This window comes from Drosophila innubila (genome assembly GCF_004354385.1).
Source record: "Drosophila innubila isolate TH190305 chromosome 2L unlocalized genomic scaffold, UK_Dinn_1.0 4_B_2L, whole genome shotgun sequence".
NCBI lineage: Eukaryota > Metazoa > Arthropoda > Insecta > Diptera > Drosophilidae > Drosophila > Drosophila innubila.
In genome coordinates, this window is record NW_022995372.1 from 8,563,689 (window position 1) to 8,588,690 (window position 25,002).

At 36.8% G+C, this 25,002-nt stretch overlaps 1 protein-coding gene and 1 long non-coding RNA gene across 3 annotated transcripts in view; both read right to left on the minus strand.

Moving 5' to 3' along the window:
- Positions 1–23,997, minus strand: part of LOC117781826 — a 64,284-nt gene extending 40,287 nt beyond the window's left edge. For both annotated transcript variants that reach the window (XM_034618696.1, XM_034618695.1), the window contains exon 1: positions 22,845–23,997. In XM_034618696.1, the coding sequence (XP_034474587.1) occupies positions 22,845–23,729 (885 nt within the window). In that variant the 5' untranslated portion in view covers positions 23,730–23,997. The remainder of the gene's footprint in view (positions 1–22,844) is intronic.
- LOC117781827 lies at positions 11,853–12,730 on the minus strand. Its single transcript, XR_004617203.1, has 2 exons — positions 12,617–12,730; positions 11,853–12,566 (listed from the first exon to the last, which is right to left on the minus strand). It is a non-coding gene; the product is annotated as an uncharacterized LOC117781827 (long non-coding RNA).
- Positions 23,998–25,002: the final 1,005 nt, after the last annotated feature.

Consider the following 25,002-nt stretch of genomic DNA (forward strand, 5'->3'; position numbering starts at 1 on the left):
ATTGTGGTTTCCATGGAGTCAGCAGACAAATATTTGGCATTTGTTTTGTTTGTTTTTTAACCAAACGAACGAGAAAAGTTGACATTGGAAGGCAACTGAAGGCAGTCAAAGGTCAGAGAGCATGTGATATTCAAATGAGAAATGAAAATCTCTGATAAGACTTGTGGTTACATATTGTGGCATATGGAAATAGTACGAGACAGCAAGTGAAACAATTTTTCATTTAATGAATGCATATTCCGCTGAAGATTCTCCCTATTCTCGTGCAATCAAAACAAAGACCCAATGACACATTTGCAACTGCAACACCGACAGTTCCAGTGCAACTGCAACAGTTGGTGGCCACCCGTTGATGAGTTGCTGCCACACCTGGAGGCTCATTAAAGGAGCTGGCAGCCCATTAAAGCGGCATTTGTTGTGTTAAAAGGCCGCCGACAATTAGTCACGTTTGGTGGCAGGACGGAGGCGAAAGGCGGCATGCAACTAGTGGCATGTGTGGATAAAAATGGAAATACTGTTTGCTGTAGCTCCCGGTATGCAAGAAATTTAGAAGGGGGCATTGCGAGCATGTTTCTTACCAATGATTGAGTTACAGTCCGAGGTGCAAGAAATCATTCGCGAGACAAGACTGTAAAAATGGACTTTGTAACGACAGCCTTTAGTGTTTTTTTTTACAGTCTGCAACATTATGCAACACTTTATTTACCGCACCGCTATTGCATAAGATGCTACCTAATAAAATTTGAAGATGTTGCAGCTATGAAATCGCAAATAGAAATAATTAAAATCAAAGTATTTGATCGTAGAAACTTGCAAATGAATTTGCGAGGGAAGCAGAGGGAAACTCTATTTACATTTTTTAATTTTTAATTTTAAAATCCCTGTACGTGAGCGCCACTGTAGTGCTCTCTCTGTTAATCACATCATACAATGGTGGCCGAAATAAACGGCAAGCTCTGTACTGAGCATAACTAGGAGAGTGTTAAAGTAATTTATGAGATCATTTCAATTTGAGTATTTGTCTTTTGCTCTCTTTCCCTCTCTCTCTGTGAAAGTATCTGTGCCAATCTATAATTACATTAATTTCAAAATTCATACGTTTAATTCCTTCAACTAATTTTCAGATCAATCTTTCAGTTCGGCTATTAATGCATTTAAAATGTATTTCGTATATGTTTCATGTCTTTTTTTCCCTTCGAAATTGCTCAAATTGGTTTTCTATTGTTGGCCCAGTTGGATTTTTATGTTTCGGTTGATGCATTAATAAAGAATCGAAAGAAAAGCAAAGTAATTTTCATTTAATTTCTCTTAAAATGCACTCAAATCGATTTCGTTTTGTTATCGCCAACAAAATCATCGTCTAATAAAACGAAAATGTAAAGGTGCAACAAATAAAATGACTTGCTGGAATTGTTATTGTTGTTGTTATCGTTGTTGTTGTTGTTGCTGTTGTTGTGGGCTGGTTGTTTACATTGATTGCTGGGCAACAACAACAAAATAATCAAGAGATGTTGCTGAGCTGAACATGAATATCCTGTTTATTTTTACAACTAAAACGAACAGTCAGCGAATTGCGCCCTCCTACCTGAGGGACCGACAAACCGACTGACAGACCGACGGACAGAGGGACAGAGAGATGGTCAGACAGAGGTTTCAAGCTGAACCTGAATCAGGCAACGTTTGGTTAGGCATCAAACTAATCCAATTAGTTAAACAATGGTACGCCAGTTTGGAGGTTCGTCTGTGTGTGTGTGTGTGTGTGGTGGGTGCCACGCCCCTAACAACTTGAGTGGGCAGCTCGTTTGGCCATATGCTTGGCCCTGTTACCGTTTCGAATCGGAGGTGGATTCGGATCGCAATAGATCAGTTTCTTTGTATTTCTGAACTTGACCTTACATATTGCGGTTTGTTGTTTTGGCCATTGTTTGTTGGCTCGATCTTTGCCTTGATCCCCTCTTGCATCCCTTCTCAACTTGTTTTCATCTTTTGTCTGCCATTTGCTGTATTCAATTAACGCTCAGCAGAGTCCATGGCCTGTTGGCCATAATCCCTAGTTGGCCATCCATCAAAGGGATTACGCGCTAGTCAAGTTGTTTTGTTGGCCAGCAATGAAGCCATTTTAATTTGGCTATAAGCTCCGCACACGTCTCGTCTCATCATTTATTGTTTGCCGTCTGTTGTATTGGCCTAGGTTTTAGCAAACGGTTTTAGATTTTGGGTCATTCAGGTGATTCTTGGTTATATTTTGAGGCTCACGTTGCCATCGTTATCGTTATCATAATCGTAGTCGTTCAACTTGGCTCGTAATTACTGTTGGCCAAATTGTTTATACTGTCTGTAATATTGCCAACACATGCATATCAATTGAGAGAATAACTTAAGATTTTAATGTTGCCAACACACGAATCGAAGCTTAAACATTGTTTGGTTAACAGTTGCCACAGCTTGTGGCCAGGTTGCAGCTCTGTAAGCCAAATTGAGACACTCAAGGGTTAAGTTGACTGGATTAACAGTTTAACCTGTCAAATCAGAAATATATATTGAAGAAATAGGCAATTATTCGATGGTATTCGATGATTATAGACATTTTAATTTAATACTCTTTTATATATATATACAGTCGCGTCTTTATACTAAAACAGTTGATCTCAGATAAAATTTTAGATAAGATTTGATAAAAAGAGAGTATATTTATATTTTAATTAAAGGGTATAAATATACAAAAGAATATTTTAAAAATTTATTCAGACAGACACTACAGAAATTCGAGCTAATAAAAATTGTGTTTTAATGAAAAAAAAATAACATAAAATATTAGTTGCAATATATAAAAACTCTAATTACTAAAAAATACTTATTAAAGTTTCAATTTAAAACGATTAACTTCAGTATAATTTAGTATCGAGCCCTATTTGCATAAATAACGTAAGTGCCATTTTTCCTAAATTTGTTTTTTGATGCAAATGTGCTCATAGTTACCAACCGCATCTGCACACAAAATATTATATTTGTATTGTATATATTTACGAAGATATTGACCTGTCAATTATAAAGTAAGCGGCATCAAAAGATTACTCGATACAAACAGAGAATACAACGCATTTCTCTAAGGTAAAGTTTCCACGAATTTTATATATAATTGGCCCAGAACTGTGGCATTAGACCTGGTCACAAAGCATAGCCTATATAGAGCCTTATGACGCACATTTCAGCTGCAGATGAGATTTGACTGGGCTCAACTTTGACTACAAAATTAAATGAAAGTTTATGTAAAATTATTTGGCAAACAAATTAAATTTTTCGTGCCGTCGTTGTGCGAAGTTGGCAGTCAACAGACGCCACAGAAGCTGCCACAGCAGCCGCGTCTGCAATGTGGTAGAAAATACAAAAAGAAGAAAATTAAGAAGCAGCACACGAAGGAGAAGGAAAAGAAGGCCTTTTCTCGTCTGCTACCAACTTAATTGTGCGAAAAGTTTTTTCAGGGCTAGAAAAATGCCGCAAAGTGTTGAAATTATTTGACAGACCGTTAGGAACACTGAGCGAAAATTATAAAATATGTGCTAAGTGGGTGAAAGAGAAAACATAAGTTGAAAATTAATGCAAGACTTTCCCTAAGAAAAGTAGCTGAGAAATGAACTTTGTATTGCGATTAATTTCAAGTTAAGTTCCGTCTCTTTGAGTAAGTTAAAGAAATTGCTGAATGTGGTAAGAAATACAAATAAATAAAGCAACTGAAATCAAATAAACGCAAAATATATTATAATATTTTCAACTGCAAAATTTTCTCTTTGTTTTTCCAGATTACCGCAAATAAGCATCAGAACTTCGTGCAGTAGCGACATTTATGATGATAATGATGTTGATGACGGAGTACGAAAACTTGCATTGCTGTCACATGCAGAAACACTCGAACAATGTCACACACATACATAGACAGTAGTCACACACACAAACACACACACGCACGCACACACTCATATTCTCCGTGTTCATATAAAAGAATTGTTCTTGAACAAAACTCAATGATGCGCACAACGAACAACGAGTAACAACTAAAAAATTGCATGGATTGGAGCTCTCAAATACATGACTTTAAGATACCCTATATTCTGCAGCTACACACAACTGTGAGAAAATTTGATAAATATACGAAAATTTTAATTTGCTGCACATTAATATCGTTTTATATTTAAATTGTTTGTTGCTTTTAAAATAAAAAGTTAATTTTATCTAATTGTTACTCATACAATATAATATATATTTTACTAATATAAAAGCATTTTTGGTCATTAGAAAAATGTAAAAGTTTTAAACTAAAGCATTGAAGTTTTATGTTAAAACTTAAACTCTTTTTTATTAAATGATAACAATTAATTTAAATTTTTTTGTTCATATAAACTCATAGGTGATGATTTTTTAATAAATAAGTTGAGAGAATTTAAATTATATACACGTACCGGCTTCGTATAAAGCAATTACAGGGTATTGAAAGCAATAGAGAAAGCAGCAAAAATTGTGAGCTGCATTTTAGACGAGTGCAATCGGGCGGCAATTGTGGGAGTCGATGTTCGTGTCTAAACAGACACAACATGCGTGTGTGTCAGGATGTGTGAGAATCTGATAGTGTGTGTGTATGTTGTGTGTGTCTATTGGTGTGCATTCAAGTGCTTGTCTGTGTGTGCCAAGAAGAACTCATCACTGAAGTGGCAATAACGAGTGTTGACGGTTATATTGAAACACAAACTGGTGCCCCGCATAATCCTTGCCCCACTTGCCACATCTGCTCGTTTGTGCTGCTGCATCAAAGACAACCAATTGCAGCACTGTCTGCGGGCATAAAAGAAGTATTGAATGTCTGCATCAGAGAGTCGAGTCCAATATTCAATGGTCGCGTGTTATCCACGTTGCTCTCACATTTTAATTGGAGATCGAGCTTTGGAGTCGTTGCCAGAGGCACCTAATAAGTAAGCTTGTTGGCCAAGGGGAGAAAAGGGATAGAGGGGTGCCACTTATCGCAAGCTAAATAATTAATCAAGCCAGACAAAAGTTCGTCGTGTGTCGAGTCTGTCGAGTGTCACGCCCAGCAAGTGACAGTTGCGAGCCGAACGTCAACACAACGTCGCGACGTCGAAGCGCCAGTTGATTAATGAGCTGCGATGGCAGCCATTCAGGCTAAGAAAGGAAGCCAACTCACGGCAACTAACTTGGCCAAACCAGTGTCTTGGACGGTTAAAGGAAAAATCCGACAGCTAAAGGATTTGCTGTTGAGGTGTTGTCCACCGCTATCACCGGTAACTGAGGAAATGAGTTGCTTGTTACGTGACCAAAAGTAAAATGAAATTGACTGAGAGAGTTAGAGATAAAGAGAAAGAGCTGAAGGCACTAGAGAATGAGACAAGCAGCATTAAAAGCGCCTGTCCGAGCTGAAAATCGACTAATAAGCAGCTATATGTATGTATATAACCTACATAAAGATTCAGTTGGATTTACAGGTGCAAATTTGATTTCTACTCAACTTTTTATATTGAAAACAAAGCTTAAGTCGTTTAAATTTACATAAAACTGACCTTATGACAACCCCGAAAATGTTTTTGATTGATTGAATTAAAATAGAATTTGATAAGCCAACTTGATACAATTTGCTATAATACATTAATTATTAAGAAATAAAATGCGGATTTAAATTGTAGGGGAAGATTTATATAAATTGATTTATTTGTTATTTTCTGTCAGTCATTCAATAGAAAATAGATATAATTTGTTGTTGTGAATTTTGACCTATGAATTATGTTAAAAATGTCCAGAGATTTGTGAAACATAACTATTGTTTAAAAGTTACTAGTAAATTTGTTTAGATATCCTTTAACAAGCAGAAGCAAAGGCGCATTAATCAGATTGTGAATTATGCTGTTATATCCATGACAACACAATCCATTTAACAATACAACACATCGCATAATTTAGACAACCGCAATTGGAATTCCGTGTAGTCGCTTACTCTTTTCATTGGATATCTATTGCACATACCACACGGCGTATGCGCATTTTATATTTATGCACTTCAGTCAAATGCGTGTTGTAGCTGCTAAAACGAAATTAAGCAGCTGTTGTCCGCGTTGCAAATTGAAATGCATCACAACGAGAGGGAGAACAACTTGCCACAGATGCAGCAACAACGAAAATCAGTGCCACAAATCAAGTTACAACTCTATGAGTAACGATAAGTGTTCCTAGTCGCAGTTGCAGTCTCATTCACAAACGCAGTCACGGAACCCATGGAAACAAGATTTCATTCAATCTGAATGCAATTTAAATTTAATTTTGATTGATTTTCCAGCATTTTCTAGCTGCGTTTTAGCATTTTCCCCGATTTTCCTTTTTTCCTCCAAATTTTTGTGTGTGTGATGTGATTTGTGCCACGCCTACAGACAACAACCGCCTCTGAACTATTTTGAAGCAAGTGTTTGCGTTTGCATTTTTCAAGCGTTCTGCGTTTGGCACGTGACCCATTTTTTTTGGTTTTCACTTGATTTTCAGTTGCTTTTTAGCTTTTTTATACCCGTTACTTAAAAAAATATGTAAAAGGGTATATTGTGTTCTTAATCAACAGCCGAGTCGATATGGCCATGTGTGTCTGTCTGTCCAAGATAGAGTAACCACATTTGGCACACAGATTTCTATAGACCCCACGCAGATCAAGTTTGTTTTAAAGTTTTCGCACGTCCCCTTCCGCTCCCGCAATTGGGAATAATATTATAATATAATAATATCCCACTTAATCTCAACAAGATCGGACAAGTAGAACGACAGTAATAGCTAACCAATAATATGTAGTTGTTTTTATTAGATAGTAATTTATATAATGTACTTTTATATACTATACATTGAAATAATTAACGGGTATTCTATTGTCGGGATCTCGATTATAGCCTTTCCGACTAGTTTTGATTCTCCGACTATTTCTGTTCTTTTATTTTGACGCCCTCTATCGGCCGGGGCGTTTGAAATGTAATCAAAAATTGCACTGCAAATGCAGCTAACGCGTTTTCAAAGCGTTTGGAAAGTGCTTCGCTCTTCGTGTTCCACGTGGCATTCGTTGCAAGTGTTTTAAAGCAATTTGTTTTGGATGCACGGAATGCAGTGATAAAACACTCCATGAGCATCGCTTCGGTGTATAATAAATTTTTGTTCTATGAATCGAATTCAATGCATTTTCGAGGCTATTTAGCTTCTGACGATTGAATGGAGATGTTAACATCTTAATAAATGCGGGAGAAGGAGGCATCTCCGACCCTATAAAATATATATATTCTTGATCAACATTAACAGTTGAGTCGATATAGAAATGTGTGTCTGTTTGTCTGTCCGCCTAGATCTCAGAGACCATAAGAGGTGGAGCAACCAAATTTGGCACACAGATTTCTATAGACGCCAGAAAAATCAAGTTTGTTTCAAATATTCGTCACGCCTCCCTTTTTAAAAGTATAAGTTTTTTGTGGTAATTAACGTTATCTATTATTAATACCTTCAAATCGGACAAGTAGAACGGCAGTTAACGGCAAACTTACACAAGCAATTTCTTGAAAGTACTTTTGTCTCTCTTTGTATTTTGTAAAAAAATTCCAATCAATCGATCAAAAATTTCTTCATTCGTAGCATGGACAAGAGTGCGTATACGTATCTAATGCTCGATAAATCGATATCTCTTTCAATTGTATATATATTGTTGTCCCTGTTGGGATTTAAAATAATATTCCTATTTTACGAATATAACATGGGTAAGTAACGATTATTATTTGTTAAACAAAAAATATATATTGGGTTTAAAAAAAACTAAAAAATAATAATTGCTATTTTACGATCAAAACGATCCCGGATTTCCAAGTTAACTGCCGTTACACACCGTTATGCTTTCTTAAATGTGTTTTAAAGATCTGAAAAATAAAACGCAATAAATTTACCAGACAAATCAAAAAAAAAAAAAACGGGTATAAAAGCTATTATTTTACAAATTGAAAACCACTTATAATTTTGATTCATTTTATAAAGGTTAAAAGGGATAGTAATATAATGTTTTTTAAACATAAATTAAAATTGACTTACAACCTAATTTTTTTTTGCTCAAGAAAAGCGTTAATATTCAAAATAACTCTTATTTCCTTAAGTTAACGAAAGAAGCGCCCACGCTGCGTATACGTAACGCAAGCTTCAAAAAGTGTGCAATGGTTTGTGTTTCGCTCTCTCACTCTCTCTCTTATCTCATCTCTGGTTTTTTTTGAAGTACTCAGATTACTTAGCGCAGACTGAAATTAATTAAGGCAAACTAAAACATGACACGCACTCAACTGCATGGCTAATAAGCAGTCCTCGCCTCAGTAAGTGCTCGTCCTCGCCTGCTGAGCACGTGCCAAGCCCCTCAAGAGAGCGGGGTATGGAAATGGAAATGGGAATGAGCTTGGACTAGGACTGGGACTGGAGCATGGTCGTGTGTGTTGGCTATGTCAAGCTGATGTCGGTACAAGCATTATGACGGCATTTACACTTTAGCTGCAGGTCCGTTTGCACATAGCCCAAGGATTAGAGGCTCCGAGGAATTTGCAGGTCATAAGCTTCCCGCAAAAGGCTTATGAACACGACATGGGAAGCTGAAGTTTCAAACTGCCTGACCAGCGACCATTAGTTACCCAGACTCAAACACATACAGTCACAGCTCATAGCTCATAGCTCACTGACCATCAAGCAACACATGCTTTAAATCAGCTACCAAGATCTTAAAGTTCCTATTCGAATTTAAATTTGCCACTATGCAAATATAAATCCAAGTTGTGGGCCAAAAGCTCAATTTACCAAAAATGCCATAGGATGAGCAGCTGTTGCCACCGCGTGCCATCGAGAATTTCTAACATGTGGCAAGTCAGTTGGCAGTCCACACAGCAAACACACAGCTTCCCCGTCGAAATCGCGAGCAGCACCGCAGTTTGTCTGTTTGTTTGCCTTCTGAACGCAGCGAGCGACGCTTTCCACTGAAGGCCACAGGACATTCCACAGCAGCAAGAGAAAGGACTAAGGACGATGCCATGTTGAGCATACACTAGACCCATTTCGGGGTATGGCCAACTGCACTTCAGACCCCAAAAAATATGTAAACGAAACGAACATTTAAATATGTCGAATACACTTCAGTTGCTGGAATAAATATTTTCACATTTAAGTAAATATGGTTAGCACTAGTAATGTAAAAATACATCGAAAGATCAACAACACTTTTTTTTTGAGAAAACTCAATAATTGCCACTTTTTTAATTTTTTGATATATCGACAATTTGATCATTTTTTTTTACCGATTTTCTATTTCGGTATAAAAATTGATCCAAAGTTTGTATTGACATCACTTGTTAATACCCTTCAGTTGCTACAATATAAACTAAAAATTGTCGATCTTGGGTCCAAAATTAACTTTTTTAAACTTTACTTATATTGTAAAAATACGTACTCTTCAGATGATACAAAAATAAGGTTTATAAAATAAGGTAAAGTTAATTTCCCTTATAGATCTAAAATAAATTTTTTTTATTTTATTTTTTAGTTTGAAAAAACTAAACACATTATTTAAATATTAATAACTAAATTTTCTTGAGTCGATTTGGCGAATATTCTTAATAGTAAGTATTTCATGATTCTGTCTAATCTGGAAATTGTTTTGTATGCCACAAGGCCACTCAATCTGTCGGTTATACCCTTCGACAGACTGCTGTGATGAGATGGTAATAAAAAAGCGAAGAACGTAGGAGGATGTTGCAAAAAAGAGGTGGAGTTGCAGCTTCGCTGCTTTACTTATTTTTTAGTTTTTTTTTTTTTTTGTGGCATGCCTGCTTGAAATTCATTTTTCTGCGTACTGCACACGATGCACTGCAATTCAGTTAGGAAGAGAGAAGCAAAGACCGAGAAGACCGAGAAGACCTAGAAGACCAGGTCGACACGCTGGCAAACATGCCTTAAATGGATTTTTGGCTCTTTGTTGTTGTTGATGTGGCCATCAGCAGAAATGTGTTTATTTGCCTGCCCATATGTACGTACGTACATACAACTCTGTGGGTACTCTTATATCCAAATACTTTTACATGCTAGTCGCATGCTAATAAGTATGCAAATTCAATTCTCAAATCAACGGCAAATGGAAGCAGGAAGGCAGGACAATGCTTAAGTTGAATGAACACATCCTTCCCACATGAGCTTAACTTTTATAACAATATTTAATTGTTGGCTACAAGGATGTACTCACTTTTGTTTAGTATTCAACTGAACGATATCCTATGCAGATAATTTATAGGGTTGTGTAACTTTATAAAATAACAGAAATATTTCTATCTATTATAATTACATTTTTCTTTTAAAGCTTATAACTCCAAAATCTTCTATGTAAGTAATAAATTTCAAAGCTCTTTTATTTTGGATAAGTTTGATAAATTTGTTTACATTCTATATATCCGGAAACCGCAGCTGTTTCCTCAATTATACATTTTCTATAGATTTTTTTTATCATTTTGTCGAGGCGTGAAGTGAGTGACATTTTGTGGTCAGTTGATGGACAGTTTGCGCATTTGGTCTGTTTGCTTAACACAGAGGCCATGGAAGGCTAAGAACACACACATACACACACAAGCTCACACAAATATGTCAGGCTCAAGGGCCAACTGGGGTTAACAGAGAACAGAGTGAATAAAAGAGAGGTCGATGGGGGAGTGTGGGACAGTGTGGGCCACAAGTTTGTCAACACTTGGCAAACATTTGCAGACGTCGACTTTGACGTCTCTCATGGCTGTTATTGCAGCCGAGTGTTGTTGCCACATCAAGTGATAGAGATAGAGAGAGAGAGAGAGAGAGTGCAACAACATCAATTGGTCACGATCATTTTGGCTTTATTGTTATCTGGTCTTTATTTCGTTTTTGCTGTGTGTTGATTTGACGTGGCTAATGAATCGTTAGGCGTATACTGCGAACAGAGAAAAGATGTTAACAGCATGAGAATACAGATGGTCAAGAGGGATTGGGGGAGTGAATTTCGCCTATGGGACATGTTCGAGTTGGCCAGTTACAAATTGCGTATTGCAGCTGGGAATGAAGAGAACAGAGAACTCGGCAAATTACTCGCTCTGACCTCGCCAAGATATCAAGAGACGAGGTCAGCAAAACCCCAATCAAACATAGTTAACTTATCCTCATATAGACACTGATTAATCGAGCTTAACTTAAATTATTTACACATTAGATTGACTCACGTTGTAAAATGTTAATTTGGCATTTCCCAAATGCCAGTGAGCAAAGTCATCATGATTTTAAACTCACCTGCAATGAAAAAGAATTCATAAAACAACTTAGAATCTAGTCAAGACAAATGATAAATCAAGACGGTGGACATGGCACTCCATTACAATCCAATTGGTACAGTTTAACCTCAGTATTTGCCGTCACCTTTGTCATTTTGGGCCAGGCCAATGCACAGATTAGGCCGACTTCGACTGTTCGACTGTTGTTGATTTGCATATGACATCATCAGACGGCAGCGAAACTTTTGCGCAAAACAAACAAAGCTTGGAATGCAAAGCCAACAAGAAAACTAGTGGAAAATGCTTAAGTCGAGCGCACCCGACTGTGTGAGACCCAGTATTAATTCTGCATATAACGTATTATATATTGCAAAACATAAATAAACACATACTTTGTACGTTATAGCGTCTTCTTTCTTTTACAATTAATTCCAGAATAACTTTCGAACTCATTATCCAATCATAATGAAAATTTGAGGTCAGATTCACATTATAGTATATATTCTATGTTACAAAACATAAGAATTCAGCTTTAAAACTGCGCTCATAATTTATTTATGCAGAAACCTACAATAGATACCACGTTTGGTGTCTCTAGCTCTTGCAGTCTGACATCTAGATGTTCGTTAAGACTAATCGATTCAATATTTGATGCTGATCGAGAATATGTATATATTCTTTCTTATCCTTATAATGTGATGCATAGTTTCCTTTCTACAAAGTAAAGTGACCCTCTTCAGCTTTTAGGTACAGGGTGTAACAAGTCAACAGACGAATAGACGAACAGACTCACTTGCCAGTTTGCAGTTGGCAGTTGGGAGTCGCCGCCATTCAAATGATTTGCAACTCTGTGCAAATTTATTTGCTGCCCCCGCCAACGTGGACACTGCCTTAAGTTCAGGCAATTATTAGTTAGCAGTCACCGCCATCTCGACGAGCACGAGCACATCATAATTCCAAGAGTTTTGCATCTGCAACTGCAACTTCAACTGCGGCATGCGGCATGCGGCAAGCTGACTACCCCCCGGTGTACACGAAGGCCGCAAAAATGTTTGATGCTGCTGAGATTTATCTGGCATTCGACTACGAGTACTCGTATATATGTATCTTGTGTGTGGTATCTTGTATCTAGAAGTCCAAATGCCCCGCTGGCTGCATCGACTGATTGGAGATGAAGTTGGAGTTTCGCATTTGGCGATTCGACGTTGATGAAGTGATTAACAATGCCAGAGCTTTCGGCTTTTGATATCGTTTAGTTTATGAGTTGCCCAGGGGTCAACAATACTCACATGCCATCTCTTGCCCAGCAGGTGCATTGCATTCCAATGACAGAACTATGGAAATTGAAGTACATCAACACAGAAGGGCAAATGCTTCAATTGAAGATAATTCCACCTTGAGGGATGAGTGTAATTTGGATAGGAAGGTCACTTAAGACTAACAATTCTATGATTATTGACGCTAATCAATGGGGAATATACTCAACACAATGCGATCTTCCTAATTAACCTGTAATTATGTTTTAATGCTATCCCAAAAAAAAAACTGACTTTTAAAATTTTAAAAAAGTTATTAGCAGTGCTTGCTTACATTTTATTAAAATTGTATAAATTAAAGTTGAGTTCGTTAATTGCATTAGTCAAGAGTTGTGTTGGCTCGTGTCTATTTATAAGTCTCCCTCCCTTTCAGTTCACGCAATTATCAATTATGAATCATCAGCGGAATCGTAAGTTGGCCACTTTGTTGGTTCAACGTAGAGTGTTGTACTAATTGTATTTATAGACTTGGCCTTGGCTCTGTTTCTATGCATCACTGGCAGCATCCACTAGATCATCATCAACATCCACACACAAACACAAGAGTTTCAGTTGAATACAATTTTGTGATTAGTTTAGGAAAGTTCTATTTTGTAGAGATTACAACATCCAAAGTAGACAAGTCTTCAGACATCTAACTACAGTGGTGTATGAAAAGCGAAAGTCTCATAAGCTAAATGGATGAGCTAACACTCAAGTGAGCTCAAAAAACGCCGTTATAAGCCTGAAGATTCCAGGGAGGGAGGCACGCTTCAGTGGCTCAGTGTCAAAGTGTTTTGTTTCAAGCAATATATACAAATTGTGTAATAAAAGAAATGCGCTTACAATGCCTACAACGTGCCACACAAGACAATCAAAATGTCAAAAAAAAAAAAATAAATGAAATATTGATGAAATTTACTGATGCATTGTGAGCATGTCAAAAGCACCGCAGTCATCGACATCCACATCAACTTTTCATGCATAATGCAAAAGTGCAACTCGAGACGCTGAAAATTTCTAACAACTTTGTTGTCTGACAATATATCAAAAATGCGCAGACGCGACTTGAGTTAACTTGGCTAACATTTGAAGGGGTCTTTTTACCAGACAGCGCTGAGCTACTGGGCTTTTGATTTTTTATATTTCTTATGCTGTTGTTGTTGTGCCAATCGAATTCAATTAAACGATTTATTGATGGTACTCTGTCTGGCATTGGCATTCAATTTGCTGTCATTTTGGTTTGAGGCATTTCAGATGTCATAAATTTTGACAGACAATCGACCTATCGAACACCGAACGTTTATCGAATGAAATACATTTTGGCAAGCAGAAATAAAGTCATATCCATCGATAGCATCGGCAGCTTTAATTAAAAGACTTATCCGAATGCAAATTTTTGTATTCAGACCTCCCCGAAAATTGCACTATAGTAAATGTGAGGGGTACTCATACATTCGTCAATTGGACTAAGTGCAATGCCGATCTTGTCACAAACCAGAGTTATGTTTATTGATTTAGCTGTCAAATGCGTTTTTGCCAGTCATTTGCATAACACTCTGTCGATTTCAGTCCAAATCCGAAATGTATCTGAACCAACTGAGTGTTGGTACAACTCTGCGCTCGTATCTAGTCTAACTGTAACTGTGTATGTGTGTGTGTGTGTGTGTGTGGTGTGTGTGTGTGTGCATAGTGGGCGCTAAGTTATGTTGGGTGTGGTCAATGTGAAATTGATTACCATAAATGTTGTGTACTTTGTTTACTCGATATTTTAGTCGAATGCTTTTAAATTATTTAATAAATTTACAGTGTGTCTTAATAAATAATTTCCGTTAAAAGTATTTTGCATTTGCCTAGCGATAAAATGTGATAGAGTTAAAAAAAATGATTAGGAAGCAGATAACAGATAACAAAACTTAAGCAATTATTAAATTTATTTCGAAAATATCAAATTTTATTCGTAATGGTTCGGTTTAACTTTAAAATATTAATAACATTTACATATATGTAAATTTTTTTTTTAATTTATGATAATATTGAAAATTAATCTGTATTATCTTTTGTTTAATAAAATAATAACAATGAAAAAAGGCTATAGTCGAGATCCCCACCATAGAATACCCTTTACTTATTTTAATATATATAAAAGTACTTTAAACAAAATACTATCTAATAAAAACTACTGCATACTTTTAGGTGATTGTATTGAAATAATAACTTTATTAATAACTTTGGTTAGCTATTACTCCCGTTCCACTTGTCCAATCTTGCTGCGGTTGAGTGAGCTACTAGATAATATTAATAGATAACGTTAATTACCTTAGGAACTGTATTACCTTAAAAACTGTGGGTATGGTGGTTTTTTGGGATTTGAGCGGGCTAAAGGTGGCGTGTCAAAAAGTTTTTTAAAAAAACTTGACCTGCAGAAACGCATTTGGAGTCTGCTGGTAAAAGTGTGGTTTCTCTATCTCTTATAGTCTCTGAGATCTAGGTGCTCACACGGACGGACAGACGGACATACACACATGGCTATATCGTCTCGGCTGTTGATGCTGATCAAGAATATATATACTTTATGGGGTCGGGGATGCTTCCTTCTCCATGTGACATAAATTCCAACCGCTTTACGATTGTATCGGAAAAAATATTTGCGGGTAGCTTTTCAATGCAAGAATATGCATTTGCAACCAGTGTGCAGTCATATGAAACTGGGTGACACTTGTCATGCACAGACACATACATACGCATGCACAGTTATACATTTTGTCAGGTGGGTGTGTTTTTGGTTCTCATTTTGCCCCTTTTGCGTGTCACGTTGTTGTCATCGTCTAATCGGGACTTTTACTTTATATAATGGCACAGCAATTTGGTGTGACTCTGTGGCACACATAGCAGCACACAGACACACACACACACGCACACACAGGCAGGCAGAGACAGCACTTTTGAGCGTGTCTGTCAAGTGGGCAACAGCAAGATTTATGTTACATTTTTAATGACCCCCCTAACAAGAAGTGGACCTAGAGCCGACGGAGCAATGCATCAATATTGAATAAAGACATTTGCAAAGCAACCTTTGACCTTTTTTCTCCAATATAAGGGTGTTGATAAAATCAAGCACTCAAGAGTATCAACAACAGATGCAATTCATCGTTGGCCTTAACTGACAGGTAACTCAGCCACAGCAGGTGACATTGAAAAGGTTTAGGTTGATTGATTTCTCGCTCTTCGAATAGAGATACATTTAAGGGAACCCAATTGGCATTTTAGTTTTATTTATTTATTTAGTTTGATTTATGCGCTGCGCTTGATGAATTCAAATGCAGCAACAATAACAAGTACAACAATGGAATCACAGGTATTTAGAGTTTACCTGTGCAACAGTTTACAGTTTATAGTTGAATGCTCGTGTGCTCGGTTTTCCCGTTTTCTGTCTATTTGGGCTTCATTAAATTTGTTGTTTGCTTTGACTGACCCACAACAACAACAACAACAACAGGTCATGGCCGTTGTCTAAAAATCTCTGTTAAAATTTTAGTTCAACTTGCATGCATATTTGTTTTTTGACGTTTGCGGAAACGGGAATAGGCTGCGGAATGGGCAATGGGGAATGTTGCCGATTGCGAAATGGTCAACAGCACTCACACTCACACACACACATATTTTTTTAGCTGTCATGATTTATTGTTGGGCTCTTTTGACAGCCATAATATTTTCCAGCCGTTTGTCGCTGTTGTTGTTCTTGTTGCCGTTTGTCACTTCAAAGTGTTGCGGTGGAAATGGAGGAATTTTCGGGGTACATATTTGGTTACAAAACATTCACTATATTTTAAGTTTTGCATGTGGCCTTGAGCAACTGTTGAGAATGTGTCACACTACGCTGAAATACCTTTCAGTTGGGGTTTAAATGGCTTAAAAGCATAAAATTATGGCTGAAATTGGGTATATGTCTGCGATTATCAGGAATACTAACTCATTATTATTTAAGTATAAGTCAACCTGTGATCTGATAGAATTTGTATCTAAAAATATATAATATTTTACAGAGAATAATAATAACAAAACTGGCAACAGAAAATATAAAACAAACCCAATAGACCCCTGTACTTTTTTAAGTACGGGGTCTAAAAAACCCTTAATCTTTGTCAAAATGGTATCCTAATTCATTCTGCATTCAAATCTAATTGGTTTTGTAAAAAACATTTTCTCTATAGATCTTGCTTTCGATATTATTGCTTTGAAATTTTGAAAGTTTTAAATTTCAGATTTTTACTTTTAATCAACTCTTTAAATCGGTATTAGTGTGAAACAACACTTTAAACTTGTAAAAAATCATGTCAAATTTTTCCTCCGGATCTGGGCTTTGATGTGAATGCTAAGGGTTCCCAAAGATTGTTTGATAAAGCCATGGAATTACTGCATAATAGTTGGACAATTGAGCAAGTGTTAATTCGAAAAGAAATTCGTATAGCCCATAGTCTGTGTAGGTTCCCCAACCAAAGCAGAGACCATCACGCACTTCATGACTTACACTTTGCGTTTCAACTTGCAAGTCACGTAAGTTTTATTTATGTGACTTTATTGTCTGCTGTTTTATCACATTGCCACGTGATCGCTGATCGTAATAGAGTTCTAACTGTAATAATGTAATAGTAATGGCCAATGCATCATGCCACCTTGACCCCAATTCATCACCGCAACGCAGACACAAAACGCAATGCATTTCAATGAAGTCCATCATTAAAACATCATCACAAAGTCGGCATCTCTCTTTTGTTTTTATTATAATAAATCCCAATCTCGACAAATGTTTTGCTCCTAACGCAACTTTGGCTCAAAGCATCTAATATACTCATAAAATGCAAACTGACACAAATGCTGTAACTGATTTGTAGATGGCAACAACAAGCGAATGCATCCAACAGATACAAAGATACTTATCATTTTTTTTTTGCCTTCGCCATTGTCTGACAAACAGTTTTCTGTCAGATTAACTAGAAAACTGTCGTCGCACTGTGTGTGCCCCTTCCACCTCCCTCTCTTCACCCTCTTTGCATGTGTAAGATGATTTATAAAGTGACGAAGCCGCCGACGCCGCAAAAGATTTCGCGGCATTCCAAGAATTCATTGCAACATGTGTGGCTCTCAATATACACAGAGGGAGGTGGAAGAGAGTACGGGCAGAAGTAGGAGGCATTACTTCAGTTCACTTGTTTGTCTAATAAAGTCATTAAGAAGCTTCAAGATGCTGCCCCTGGCAACATTCGGAGGTCGTCCGAGTTGGGACCAAGAGCAACCAAGCGTGGCAACAGCAATCTGGCTAAAAATGCAAGCCAGCGAGGAAACGTTGCCAATTAGTTGAGAGAATTTATATTGCTTTTCTCGTAGAGCAGCAAGTAATTTCTTGAAATTTATATTAGATGCTTCCATAAATTATGGGACCCCAGAGTCAGAGCCAAGCCAACGAAAAATGTCGAAATATGGAAGCGAAACAAAATTGCACAGCAATCTGAACCATTTCAAGAGACAATAAGCAAAAGTTGTGCAATTGAAACAGTGGGAGATATATTTTCTCTCAACGAGTATGTATATGTGTGTGTGAAGCATTGGTCAAAAGTTATATAAGAGTGTTGCTGCTGTTTTATAGCTGCAACAGCGGCTAATGAAAGCCAAGAGTTATTCGAAAAGCATGGCAAATAAATGGAATTCTTAATAACAGCAAGGAAAATATGTACATAAAATGCGGGTGAAACTAAGCAACAAATATCAACAGCATCAACATGAGAGCAAAAACAGAGAACGGCAACAACACGCGACGCGACAACAGCAGCAACACAACGCGACTATTGAAATAAAGAAGCTGAGAGAAAAATGACAACATCAAGAGCTAACATGACAGCAACATGCAACAGCAGTCGAGGCAGTACAGGATAATCAATAGCAACGAGAAGAAGAGCACGCAATAGCAACAGCAAGCACAGCAGCAACATTCACAAGCGACACAGCAACATGCAACAAATATGTTGTAAGAAACTGTTGCTTGTGTTATTGTTGTCGCTGTAGCTGTTGTTGTCGTTGCTGCTGTTGCTGTGAGTAGCTCAAGGTCAATGTTGCCGCTGTGCGAGGAGTGTTCCACGTTCTGGCAGCCGCTTTGCGGTCGGTCTTCATTTCACTCTGAGCCGCTGGGCCAATTGAAGTGCAGGCTAAGCGCAGCTTGGCATTCAGCAGCAACTAATGCAGTTGTTGCAACAGCAATTCCCAAGCAGAGAGAGAGAGAGAAAGAAAGAGAAGGAGGCATAGCGGGGAAGTTGCGATAGGAAAAAGGAAGATGTATAGAAAAGACTAGCACACAAAAGGCAGTTAAAAGCTTATGAACACAGCGAGATACGAGCTTGCTACAAATGCAAGAATATAAAGTGACAACGCCAACAGCAACAACAATCAAATCTGAAGCTAAGCTGACAGCACAGCAGGGGCGTGGCACATGCTGTGTTTGCCCCCTTCACAGGGGCAGCACTGTGTGTGATGCGTTATATGAAAAGGTCAAAGCGGGAGAAGAGCAACAACAGCAGCAACATCTATAGCTGCAGCAGGAAAGTAGCAACAGCTACAATAACAGCTGCAACAACAAATACAAATACAAATAACTACACTGTAGTTGCAACAGCATTAGAAAGCATTGCAAATTACACTGCACATTACACAAAATGTTGACAAACATTTCCCTGCGTGCAAATTTTCCAACACCTTTTTGCAAGTAAAAAATTGTCGTCTTCAAAAGTGCATTTGAATTGTAAAATGTATTTTGTATATTGTGGAATTATTGCTGTCTAACGTAGCATTGTTGTTGTTGTCAGGTAAACTGCAACAGAAACAAACAATAGCAACAGCTGTGGTCCAAACAGTTTAAAGGCTTAGTTACCAGATTTCAATGCAATGTATAACAAATCCAGCTTAGCTGCTTTTTACCTTTTCTGAGCTTACTAAAATTTTAGTTTACATTTTAATCACAAAATATTTAAATTTTCATTTATTTTATATAGTAAATGCAACTAAAGCAGGCCAACGCTAAATTCGTAGAAAATTGAAAAGTGTGAAAGCTCAAATTAATAAAATAAATTAACAAGATGGTATGTACTTCAGATAACTACTAGCCCAAAAAAATATATTTTTAACAGATAACGTTTTTCTCTTTCACCCATGATGTGTAAAAACAGCCCTCAACCGAAGTTAGTATATACTGTGTGTAATTAACTAAAACTTTAATTTGCAACACATTTTTATAATATTTATTACGCACTTATCGCTGTTTAAAAAAATGGGTTTGCAAAATTACGTATACGCCCTGGTTAACCGCACTTGGCGCATTAATGAACAGAACAGAATAAGGGACGCAATAACATCAAATTGAATATATGTTAAAAAATGTTTTACCAACTTTGCAATTAAGTGCAGCAACAAGAAAAAATCAACAACAACAACTGCAATGAGAACAACATGCAAATAATGTATTATGTAAACATGGAGATACATTTTACGAGTGGTTGCTAGGTTGAGTTGATGGTGTTGCAAGTGGGAAAGTCGGGAGGAAGGAAACAAAAGCGCCACGGCGTCATCCGCAGACATATGTAAATACTCGTACATATGTGTGTCACTTTATACCAGTTGCAAAGAGGGCGGGGGAGGTGAAGGGGCGGTGCAAGAAGGGACAACCACTGTGCGCCTTGTCATTTCAATGGCAAAGCGCCAATTTCACCTGTCGCAAAAGGCGACTCATGCCACATTTTTTGTTTGGGTATCCCATACTCAAACACACACTTCCACACACACACACACACACATGCACAGTTTTCACTCTTGTTATATCTTTTGTTGTTATTGTTGCAGCTGTTTTGCTGCATGCTGCCGTTGATGTTGCTGTTATTGTTGTTGTCTGTTTATTTTGCTATTTTACAATATTTTCGAGTGCTTTTTAATTTACGATGCCATCGCATTTAACGTTTCATTCAAGCTGATTTTTTATAGCACGCTTTATTGCTTTTATTTCACAATATGCAATAATAATTAACCGATAATAACTATAGACACTTTTGACAATTGTGAACTAAAATTAAAGAAACTTTTAAATCAGATTGAGTTTAAGGTACTTGCAGATACTCGTATATATATATATTTAATTTATTTAATACAAAACACAGTCTATAAACAACTTTTCGGTTAAATCATTTGTTCAATATACCATACAACATATTTAAACTAGCAAAATGGTATCAATTATGTTATAAGTATAGAAATTAAAAAAAAATAATTTTATATTTATACAAAAATTAGTACTCTTAAATTTATTGATATTCGAATTATAAAATACTTAATATAGTTTGATGATTCGATTAATTAGTTTCTGTGTGCATTGCAAATATATCTGAAAATTTTAATTTTTATTTACATTTTTGCTTATTTCTTATACAAATATATCCGAAAAATAATTGTCTAATTATTCTTAAAATAGGCGCTTCCCTATCAAACACCAAAAAAAAAAAGGTTAGCGCAATGAACTAAAATTTCTTCATTATAAGCCAAAATGTAAAATAGGTCAGCTTTTTCTGAGAAACAATTAAAAAAGGAGAACTAATTTAGCAGCGATTAAAAACGAGAGCACTTGACTATTTTTTTTTTTTTTCATTCTGTTGCCATCGTTCAAGTTACACTTTCCTTTAACTAGACAATTGTTTGCATTGGGTTAATTAAATTTGCCCTGAACAATTAGGTGAAGGTGTGCAAAGAAACTTGAGTAAAATGGAAAATGTATCAAATGAAAATGAGAACGAAATGCAATTAAAAGCTGACAAAACAAAAGCTGTGCAAAATGCGCAAATAAAATGCAACATTATGTTGTTTTTGCTGTTGTTGTAGTTTTGGCTATAGCAGTTTGTTTCAATTAGCCAGCCGCAACGGACAATTCGACCATTCGACCAGTCTGGCAACTGGACAAACAATTGGACAGCTACACAGTCTAGAAATCAGCGTTGGCCCTTTAACAAAATTTTGTAAATATTTAACAAGAAAATAGAGCAATGTGCTGATTGATGTTGTTGTTGACAGTGTTGCTGTTGCTATGACTCGTATTGAAAGCCAAAACTCAAATGATATTAGCCATGGTCAGTACGCATACATACATACATATGTATATGCAGACATACGATTGCCTATTTGTTAATAACAGATTTTATGCACTGAAGTAAACTAATCGGAGCAAATGCAATTACAAAAATTTGAAAATAATAGTAAATAAATTAAATTTATTTAAGGGAATCTGGAAAAAATTAAAAAATATTTTCTAATTGTAATTTCTTTGTTTAATTAAATAATTTATTTTTTAGACTGCCTTAAGTTGATATTAACTAAGTTATCTTAAATAAATTAACCAACAACTTTTACAAAAATCTTAATGTGTTAGGCTTTCATTAATTAAAAAATATTATGCAATTCAATTTAATTAATAAGTATCTGTCAAATTTCTAATCGATGTCGTCTAATTATTTAATTTTATAAAAAACAAATTAAATGGGCTTTTATTTAATATGCAGCTAAGGTTAAGTTAGCTGAGGCTGAAAAATATATTCATTTAAAATACATTTTAAAATATATATTAAAATGTCAAATTTAAAATTAATTTTCTGATAATATTTACCTCGACTGTGAAAAACTTTATTTTATAATCAACAAGAAATGTCTAATATTAAATTTTATTTTATTCTTTTTCTCCTTGAAGAATCTTTTAGTTAGATCTAGATTTATTTGAATAAAAAAAGTCATGGAGAGGCGGGAAATGATGCGAGACAATGCCATGAATCATAGTATGTATGAACATTTCGCAATTCATCATAAATAACATCACATTCCTTTCTTTCAGTGTAAATATTGAATGAAGCTGTTTGACTGTGTGTGTTTGTGTGTGTGTGTGTGTGTGTGTGTGTGTGTGTGTGTGTGTGTGTGTGTGTGTGTGTTTGTCTATTTGGTTGACCAGTTGGCAATAAACCAATGTAATTTGTGGCCTATTTCATGCCACGCATTTAGCTTGCTCACCGCTCTCCGACTTATCAGTTGGCGTTCGCTGCGATGAATTTATAACAATGTCTAATGACATCATTGCTCAGCAACAACAATACACACAATATACAAAACAGCAACAATGAGGGAATGAGCGCAATGCCAAACTTACCTCATTATCAATGCCGCCTCGTCTCAATCCTCCTCTTATCAGCGGAGTATTTTTGTTTTTGTCGCGCAATGCTTGCAACTCCTTTTGATGCTTCTGTTGTTTCAAATGATGCTCATGCTCAATTTTATTCCATTGCTCATTGGAGAAGGCGTCGACGTTACCTTCATCGTTATCCTCCTCATCGGCCAAACTGTCATCCAATAAGCTTTTGGGCTTCTCTGTGGTTACCTCCACTTTTGGCTGAATCTTGACCAGTGTTGCAGGTTTCTCCTTGTCGCGCTTGAAGAGCCAATCAAAGACGTTGCGTTTGGCAGCTGCCTTGGAATGTCCAGCCGATACACTTGGATGTTTGTTATTGTTGTTGCTTGCTGTGGATTCCGCATCCAATTGATCGTAGGCATCGTAATCCTTATCATTGGAGCTAATTGTGGGCAGCTTTTGACTGAAGAGCGAGTAGCGTGGCATTTGTTTGGCCAATTCGGCAGCAGCTGCCTCATCAACGTCATCCTCGTAATCCTCATCTTCATCGTCAGCATCTTCATCGTCATCCTCGCCGTCGTCATCTTCATAGCTGTCAACGAGCTCTTGCCAGTTGGGAGCACGTGTGGAACGTGGTTGCATCCAGGCAGCATAAATGCCATCACGATCAAAGTATCTGCTTGAATTGGACAACGGATGAAGATGCGGAGCATCCGTTACACTGGAGTTAAATGTTGCTGGCAAGGCTGTTGCTATGGTCGGTGCTATTGTTGTTGTCGGTTTTGGTAGCGGTGGAGACAAGCGATGTTGCTGATGACGCAATGCGGGAAAGACGCGTTGCTCCCAGGCAGCATGATGACGATTGTGATGACGCAGATGATGTTGTTGGCCAGGACCTGGCAACATTGCCAACTGCTCCAGTTCCAACTGCGTGGGTTGCTTCACAACCGCCGGTGGTTGCCTGTTGTCATTGCCCGCCAACTCGGCACGCAGATGTTGCTCATGACGCAAGTGATGATGATGATGATAGGTGTTGCCACCATTGCCAATATCAAGCACAATGTCATTGCCATCCTGTGCCTGTTGTAGCTGCTGCAATCGCTGCTGATTTCGCCTGATCCTGGCTGCAGGAGGAGCACTTGTTGTCGCATCATGGGAATAGCGATGCGGATGCTCCTCGGTGAAGCTCAAGTCTGCCATAAGCAGCAGCAACAACAACATTGCCATGCTGCCGCCTCGAATTGGAGGCATTGCCATTTCCACTTGTAGCGTATCTAATTAGTTATCCTCAACTGTAGCCTATAAATGTATCTGATTGCGTTTTTCTTTACACTTTTGTTATGAAATTTCCTTCTTGTTCTATATATTTTTTATTGTTGTTCTTTGCTCATTCGCTTTTCTCTTTGTTGTTTCACGTTTATACTCGCGCTCCTATTTATTTAAAGCATTTTCCTTTTGTTACTGCATTTTCCCATTCAGTCATAAATCACTCGGAGACTCATCACTGAGACACTTCAATTGCGCACATTAAATTCCTGATAAACACTTCTGCGAATTGCAATTAACAAAATCTATTTAATGAACTGAATTAATATCTTAACAATTATTTGCTTCTCTACTTATTCACAAATTTGATTTTTAGTTTTGTTATTAGTTTAGTTACATCAGCTTTATTTATTTGTAAAAAATTAGTATCTTTTTAAATTTTGGTTTTTGTTTTTCGAATTGCTCAAAATTTTTAAATTTTTACAATTAACTTTCACTTAAGTTTTTCACAATTCATTCTTTTTTTTTTAATTGATGCACTTTTTCACTATTTACTAAAAGCAATTTATGCATCTTTTAGTCACAATTAATTTAATTTTATTGTTTTATTAATTATTTGCTCGCGATTCTCACACATTTGAATGAGTAAAATATACTCGAATGATTTTTTAATTATATTTGCCTTAAATGTGAAAGACTTTATTTTGTTTACCGCGAGAATAGGAAATCGAGAATGAACTTTGTGTAAATAGATGCTTTTAAATAGACGCGTTTAATCCGCACATGTGACGACATGAATCGACTTACAGATAACAACTGAATCTGAAACGGCAACTGAATCTGAACTGATGCGACGCAATGTTGAGAGCACAATACGTGTACACTGAGAAAAATTAACTATTATCAACAACTC